This window comes from Gossypium hirsutum, chromosome D10 (assembly GCF_007990345.1).
Source record: "Gossypium hirsutum isolate 1008001.06 chromosome D10, Gossypium_hirsutum_v2.1, whole genome shotgun sequence".
Classification (NCBI taxonomy): domain Eukaryota; kingdom Viridiplantae; phylum Streptophyta; class Magnoliopsida; order Malvales; family Malvaceae; genus Gossypium; species Gossypium hirsutum.
The window spans coordinates 60,681,022-60,689,451 of NC_053446.1; the positions used below are offsets into that span (position 1 = coordinate 60,681,022).

At 32.8% G+C, this 8,430-nt stretch overlaps 1 protein-coding gene across 1 annotated transcript; it reads right to left on the bottom strand.

Annotated features, from left to right (window-relative positions):
- Nucleotides 1-4,348: 4,348 nt before the first annotated feature.
- LOC121222106 (uncharacterized) lies at nt 4,349-6,976 on the bottom strand. Its single transcript, XM_041102014.1, has 3 exons — nt 6,687-6,976; nt 6,141-6,379; nt 4,349-4,363 (listed from the first exon to the last, which is right to left on the bottom strand). The coding sequence occupies exons 1-3, from the start codon at nt 6,769-6,771 to the stop codon at nt 4,349-4,351; spliced, it is 339 nt and encodes a 112-aa protein (XP_040957948.1). The 5' UTR covers nt 6,772-6,976.
- Between the last annotated feature and the right edge of the window lie 1,454 nt (nt 6,977-8,430).

The window sequence follows — 8,430 nt, forward strand, 5'->3', positions numbered from 1 at the left end:
ATGCAGCGCTTCAGCGAGGATTAAAATGAAACCAGCATAAAATTTATTGGCCAAAATGAAAGAAACAAAAGGGTCAGACTGCACTGCACTATAAAAAGCAGAGGGGCTAAACACGCAAATAGCCCCTCCAGGCGCAACATGCGGATCCTGACCGCATTCGGGTCGGGTCTCGAATCGGCTCCTGGTTTTATGCCACACTGCGCCGTTTTGGCTATTGATGTTTAAGCCCAAAACGACGCCGTTTAATAGGCCTATATAAGTCAGAATTTTTTTAAGTTTTCATTCCTCTCCCTTTTCAAAAAAAAACTGAGGGTTTTCTCTCAAAACCCCTCTTCCCCTTGTCTCTCCCTTGACCAACGGCTACCACTCCGACCACCGGCCACCAGCGACGGCGCCGCCGTGCGCGGTGGCCGAAAAAATAAAAAAAATACTCTTTTTTGCTCATTTTTCTGAGTAAAGCCCCGAGTTGGGGTTAAAAAAGTCCAAAGACCCTCCAAATTCAAAAAAAAAACAACAAAGAAAAAAAGAAAAAGTTAGGGACTTTCTGACTTCCCACTGCCGCCGGTGGGGTTTTCGGTGAACCCACTGGCTCAACCGCCCTCAAGATCGTAGAAAACCTCCGACTACGGCTTCCAAGGTAATAAAGTTCGCTCCTTTATTCATTTTTTATACTATTTGTTTATTTATTTCAAAAATAAAAAAGAAAAATAAGGAAAGCACCTTTTTTTATCTATTAAACCTCTTTTTGTATTTTTTAATCAAAAATCCGAAGAAGCCATTATAAAGATGCACTTAGGCTTTTATAGCCGAAATTACAAAATCTATTTTGTCTCTTTGTTCTTGTTTGTTGCTGCTTTTTTGTCTCTTCTTTTTTGTTTTCTTTTATTTTGCGTGTCTTTTTTCTTTGCAGGTGATGGCAGAGGGCGTCAGATGCATGGGGGAAGAGGTGGCATGCGGCGGCAGCAAAGCTTAAGGTGGCTAGGGTTAGATTTGGTTGAAAACTTGAGTTTAGGTTGTGGGCCACTTGGGCCACTAGGTTTTTTATTATTATTGGGCTGTTAATTTTTTATATTTTTGGTTTGTTTTACTGGTATGGGCCCGGGCAAAAATGGGCTATTACAAAAGCTAATGGAGAATTTTAATTTTTCCCAAAAAAATCAACGGTTACTAGCATTCAACATTCTCTATTTTCCGATAACCATGGCAAATAGAGAAAATTTCTACAAGTTAAATAAGGTCAAATTTCATTTGAGTAATACTTCAGTCATTAGCATCAATTAATTGAAATTGAAGTTATTAATTTTCACTTTATATCTGAGAGATTGACAGTCTCCCATCTGCGGTTTGTCGAATCTACCATTGTTGTAGGCATTGTTGTAGGTATAGTTCTCCCTCATTCCTCTTTTTTATTGTAATATTTTCATTCTTATTTTGATGACATATTTGGTTTTTAAATAATAAAGTCATTAAGTCAACCCTATATTTAGCTTCTCCCCCTAATTCCTTTTTTGGTGAACCATAGTACAGTATACTACTATATACCCTTTCTTTATGACTTTATGCGATTGATGTAACAGCCCGTTTTCTAAGGTGTTAGAAATAGTTGTTTTGGGACCACAATTTTGATGAGTAAAATATTATTTTATTATTATTTTAATGTCTTCAGGATTATATTAAAGTCATGTTAAAATATCGTTAAGAAATTTTAATGTTTAAATGCTTAATTAAGTGAAAAGGACTAAATCGTAAAAGGTGAAAAAGTTAAGTTCTATTAGTTAAAAGGGTCAAATGGCTATGAAACCTTAAATCAAAGGACTTGAATGGTAAATAGGTCATTTAATGAGTTAGTGGATTATTATGGATTAGGTTTTATTGAAATTTTGATAATTTTTAAAGGGCAAAAAGCTAAATTAGTAAATAAAACTAAAATAACCTAAGAAATCATGTTCATCTTCTTCATTTCTTCCTATCTCCATAAAAAATCACCATTGAAACAAGCTAGGGTATTTGGTCAAGCTTATTTCCTTGCATGTAAGTGTATTCAAGCCCCGTTTTTAATGATTTTTATGTTTTTGAGTTCGTTTTAGCTTAATCTAGCTATCCCAGAGGTTAATTTGTAAAGATATTAAAGGTTTAGGGTTATGCCATGAATGTTCTTGAATTATTTTTTATATTAATTGATGGATTATGAATCCTTGTTGAGAAATAAACAAGTTTTGTTTAGTGATTTTTTTATAAAAATGCATTTAGGGATTTATTTGTGAAATTAGTAAGATTTCTTGTTAAAATTATGAAATCTTAGTTTAAATGAATTGGTATAGGTCCCTATGAAATTTGGCTAGCTTGAATGGAAGATTAAAGTGGTTACATTTCAAATTACGAGCTTATGGACTAAATTGGGAAAAGTTAAAATGATAGGGGTAAGTTCGTATAAACAGCTATCGTGCCACAAATTGGTATAGGTCCCTATGGACTAAATTGGGAAAAGTTCGTTTAATTGATTGAAACTATCCATTTAGATGAAGATAAACCACGTTCAGACTTAGATCAGGGAAAAGTTAAAGCTTCGGATTAGTTGATCTAACGTCTATGCCCCTAACTGTCGAGGTAAGTTCGTATATACAGCTATCGTGTTAACGATATTTAAATCGAATGTTTTCTATGTTATGCTTAATGAAAATGATCGATATATATAAATGTATCAATGCTATGATGAATTGACGGATATTGAGTTATGGTTGAACCTTAGGAATTCGTAGGATACAAATGACATGTCATTAGTTATTTCATGTTTTGGGTGCTGGTCTTGAATGTCCTACCAGTGGCTGAGGTCCTGCATTTGTTGCGGATTCTCCACAGTTAGTGTGAGCAGGCCTATTTCGCAGCTCGTGTGAGCAATGATGTAAAGGAAATGTTACGGTTATATGTAAAGGCACACTTTGTGTGAGCTTTCTTGAGTATCCGATGTAATTCTAGATGGTTCAACGGGTAAGAAAAGGAAATGAAATGGTAAGCATTCAAATGGAATTAAGCATAATCTTATAGAAAGAATGCATGAACTAAATGATGTATTTAATATGGAAATTGACTTATGGTTAATTCATTTGGATTATGTACAAGTGTGCTAACGTGTGAATTTGACGATGATATATAGGCTTATTCCAAGCTTATGGTTTTGGTTGACATTATACGTCTGCTTTATGTTATGTAAGCGCAATGGTAAGTTATGTTTCGGTTTATACAAGCTTACTAAGCACTCATTGCTTATGTAGTTTCTTTCTTTTATTTTATAGATTATCGGAAGCTCGATTGGTTTGGAAGCTCGTCGGATACCTATCACACTATTCGTAAGTCTTTTGGTATTTTTTGAGCATTTTGGCCAAGGTTTATAATGGCATGTATAGGGTGATTTGTAATGATATTTTGATGAATGTGTTGTTGCTATTTTGGCATGTATAAACTTTTGGAAGTTATGTTGGTTAGGTATCATTTGATGTTTTGACAAATTGTCTCACTTTAGTTATCTTATTATGCATGTTTCCTTTATGGTCTGTTTTGATTGGTTTATTAATGGTCAAATTTGTGGCATGTTTTGGTAAGTATTTAACTAGAATATGATGCTTGAAATGTGGTAATATTGACATGTTTAGGTAGATGTTGTTTGTATGCATCTGAGGTGCCTTTGAATGGCATATTGGTTAGTTGAATTAGGATCTTGAAATGACATTTTGATGTGTGTTTGGATGATGTTTAGGTCCCTTTAAAGTGTGCACAAATGGATTAAATGTGTATGCATGGTTAGGTTTTGAAATGACTTGATTTTAGGTGAGATTTGGGTTCACACGGCCTGAGACATGAGTGTGTGACTCAGCCGTGTGAGACACACAGTCTGGGTACACGACCGTGTGTCATCTGATGATTTCTTTAGGGTGCAAGTCAATGAGTTACTCGGCCTGGCACACGGGCATGTGGGGTAACTTAAATAGTTACACGGCATAGCACATGACCTTATGACCCTACTCAAAGAGTTACATGGGTAAGGACACGGGCTAGGATACGACCATGTGTCCCTTGTTTGAAAGTTACACAGCCTAGAGCTATGTCACATGGCCTTCACCTCATAAATGCTTGTTTTTCTTCCTTTATTAATACATTGCTTATTTCGATATAAGTAGCCAAAACAGCCCCATATAAAGGGTTTAGGGTAAAACAACCAACAAACACAAGCCACTCTTTATCTACCTTGGAAAAATGGAAAATTTATTAAGTTATTTTAGGGCATATCTAAAGTATGTGAAAGGTTGATAAGACAGAATATAATTAGATTCTTAATTTTAATAATAAAAGATTAAATCCAGTCAACCTTAAAGATAAAAACAAACAAAAAAAACAGTAGTATCATTTTCAAGTTAATTTCTCTTGATTAGTTTTATTATGCAACAAAATCAAATTATTCCAAGATAATATCTCTTGTAGTACGTGAACCCACAAAAATAATTAGATTAAACACCAATTCAAATTAAAGATCTACGTGAACTTTCACAATTGTTTCTCTTAAAATAAATCAACCAATCAAATAATTAGATCAAATTAATGATTCATGTCAACTTTCAAATTGTTGGATTGATTCTCTTAAAAATCAATTAAAATAGTGTGTTCAAATCCTCCATTGAAATACTAATTTTTTCTTTAACAAGTTTGAAAAGAAGGGTAAATTAGGAGTAAATAAAACGCAAGATTTTATCGAAATGAGCTCGAGTTCTAGCTGTCGATCAAACAAAATTCAAATTTAGTATTACTCAATTTGAACCGCTCGTGAACCTTATCGAATTTTTCATTTTTAATATTTTGTTATGAACTTTGACTGTTTGCCCCCTACAGTTTTTCCATTCTCTGTTTGAACAACAATTAAAACAATAATTTGTGACAGTTTTTGTTGATAATTTTGATTTGTATAAAAATAATATTGATTGCTTATATTTTTTTAAGCAACAAATGCAGGGTGTGTTGGATGCATTTTTATGTACAAGGGAGTCAAATGTAAAAGAGTTTGGGTTCTCTTTTATGTGGCAGCATTGTTGAAGGAATTAAAGGAGCTTAACTGTGACTAGAATTCTATCTTGCTTTCTTTAAAGAAAAGGAGCTGGTCAGATTTAAATTGACTTCAAGTAAGAGACTTATTTGCTAAGAAGCTAATCGAGTTTATTTCAAGTGAGATTGAAGTTGCTAAAGGCTAACCTATCCTATTTCAACTAGCTAGGTATAAAATTACTCAAAGCCTATTTATAGGCTATACATGCACAGTAGGGAGTGTTCTTTTGTTGAGTATTTTACTATATTGTACTCAATTTTGACACTCTTTTCTTAACCATTCTTTGGAGAGTTTAATCAATTGTATCATGAGGTTTTTGGGAGAGTGATTGCAACAATTTTGACAATAAATTTAAGGTTCAAATTATTTATTGGTGTGAAGGTAGATTGGACTTAAATCAAAAGTTATATTGAATTAATTATTAAATAAAATTATTTTTTGAATTAGACTCCTTAGAAATAGGATCTTGAATCTTAACTGCATTAATGAATATTATGTGTTGATCTATTTCTTCCCTTCACTTTCTTTTGCAAAACTGTTTTGTTATTTTGTTGTTCCAACTTTTGTTGCAACAACAATTAGAATATTTATTTGAAACATCTAGCAAGTCAAAAGCCTTTTCATGTAAAATTTAATTTTATTATTAAATTACGTTATTATCCTTAATATATTATTAATCCAATCTTAATTATTGAGCCAAGCCTGAGCTCAAGTAGCTCCATTATATCTTGACCTAAGCTCAAGTTTAAAACTAGATGTTTAATCAAGTGTCAAATATTGAGTCGAGTTTGAGTTTACCAATATTTAAGCTTAACTCAACTCAATTACAAAAACTAAAATAAGTGTTAAAACCAAGATAATGGTAGCTAGTTAAGTTGCTTTTGACTAATTAGTTTGAAGCATATGAAGAAAAAATATATATATGTATAGAAAAAAAAGGGGTTTATACTTTGTTTTTTCTTCTTCTAAATTTATTTTATTTAGGTTTATTTTATTAACTTATTCCAAAAAGGTTTATTTTTCAAAAAATATTTTATGAGAATTGTACAAGCCCAATTTTAACTCGGGACTCAAAACCCAAACACCCAAAACCAATACCAACCCAATACCCACCTAAACCAACCCAAACCTGAACCCAAAATTCAAGCCCAAGTACGAAAACCCTAGCCCAAAAACCTAAACTAATTTTCAGCCAAAAGGAGAAGGAAACCCTAGTTGCCGCCTCACATGCCTCTGCCACCACCTGCCACTGACACCACCTGCTCCGCCTGAAACCTCCGTCAACTCCTGCAAACAACACAAAAAAGAAACAAAAGCCAAATACGCAAAGCAGAAGCAAAACAGTGCAAAACAGTAGAAAAAAATAGATAAAAATATATTGTAAATCGGCTATAAAAGCCTAAGAAAACCGATTGTTAAAAAAAAGGGTGGTCGAAAAATATCAACAAAAAAGAAACAAAATATCAATAAAAACAGAGAAATCTTCAGAAGGTTTACCTCTATTTACGTTTTAATCTATTTCTATTTTATTTTTTTTACTCTACCTCTTATTTTTTTATATACTAGATTTAAAAAAAGGGGATAAGAATCTGACCTGTATCCGAGTCTTCAACGCCGTGAACGGCCGAGGAAGTCACCTCTGAGGATAGGTGGCCGGAAACTGAAAGGTTTCTTGACATTTTGGGGCGTTTTGCTAATATTTTTGGATTTTTGGCCCCAGATTTGGATTCAATGGGGGTCAGAAGGACGGATATGGAGGTTTTGCCCTTTTACAGCCACCGCGGGCGGCAGCGCCGTCGCCGGTGATCAGCGGTCGGTGCGGTGGCTGGTGACCGGAGCATGGCCGGATATGGGGAAGTGTTGAGAGAAAAGAGAAACCTTTGATTTTTTTTTAAGAAAACAGTGGCAGAAATGAGTAAAAAGCAATTTTTTTAACTTTTATAAGGATATAAAACGGCGCCGTTTTGGGCTCAAACCACAGATGCCAAAATGACGCCGTTTCAGGCCTATCCGTGTGTGATCCAACCCGCTCCAGGAAAGGATCCGCGTTTTTTTAAGAATGGGTTATTTGCGCGTGTGGTCCTTCCGCTTTTGCAACGTATTGCAATCTGGTCATTTCTCTTTCTTTTCTTTTATTTTAATTTTTCCCGCATGATTTTAATTTTGTTTCATTTTGGTCCCGCGTAAAGTGATGCGTTTTGCGAGGCAGAATATTTACTATTTCGGTCCCTCCGTTTCATTCGCGTAGTACAATTCGATCCTTTGCCTCACTTTATTTCTGATTTCTCCCCTGAGATTTTGTTTTATTTTCAATTTAGTTCTGTTATTATTATTATTATCATTATCATTATCATTATCATTATTATATTTCTATTTGCTTATTTAAATATTAAATATATCTGTCTTACTATATTATTATCTATATCTATTTATTTCAAATTTAGTTATGCACACATTTTTTTTAAATATACGTACGTACATATATTTAATGTTATATATTTATACATACATATATTCTTATTTATATATATGTTATAATCTTAAAATATACTTATACATCTATACATTTTTATAATACATATATGTACATACATTTTATAATTTATATTTATACATATATATTTGTTATATTTTAAAATATGCATATATATACACACACACATATTCTTATACTTTTTATAGTTTTATTAATTTCATTTATTGCATTTTTGTTTCACTACATGTTAATTTGTTTATTTGCGTATATGTTTATTATTATTTGAAAAGAATGTCTTAATATTGCATTTATTTATTTGTTGTGATATGATGAATTTGTCTCTCCTATTATTTATCTCATTTACGATGTTGTTCGTATTATCTATGTTCACATCATCTTATTCATTATTGTCGTTTATTAATGCGGCATTTATTCATATATCAAATTTAACATTACATCAATTTTTTACCCGAATTTATAAAAAGAGAAAATTTTGAAAATAAAGGCAATACTCGTATTTGGGATCTTCGAGAGGATTGAGCCCTAACGTATTGGGTTCCAATTTCTTTCGTTGAATCTAAATAGTCAAGAATGCTCTTTAATAAAAAAATGAATAAAAAGCTTATTATCGGGAATTCAATTCGTTGTGTCCTAACGCATTGGATATGACACGTTGTTTTCTCAAGATGAGGATTTTCCTAAAAAATAATAAAGGTAGTATTCAATGTTTAGAATTTTGAGAAATTGTGCCCTAACGTATTGGGCTGCGACTTCTTCATATGACTTAAACAATTGAATATCATTTTAAATTTTATTGCACGAGTTTTTTGGACAAGCTCATTTTTGAGGATGTAAAATATCA

Excerpts from the sequence above, each read along its gene's own strand:
- LOC121222106 (XM_041102014.1), bottom strand. The coding sequence starts at position 6,771 with ATGTCAAGAAACCTTTCAGTTTCCGGCCACCTATCCTCAGAGGTGACT. Across the intron at positions 6,380-6,686 it reads CGTTGAAGACTCGGATACAG|GAGTTGACGGAGGTTTCAGG; the intron begins GTCAGATTCTTA and ends TGTTGTTTGCAG.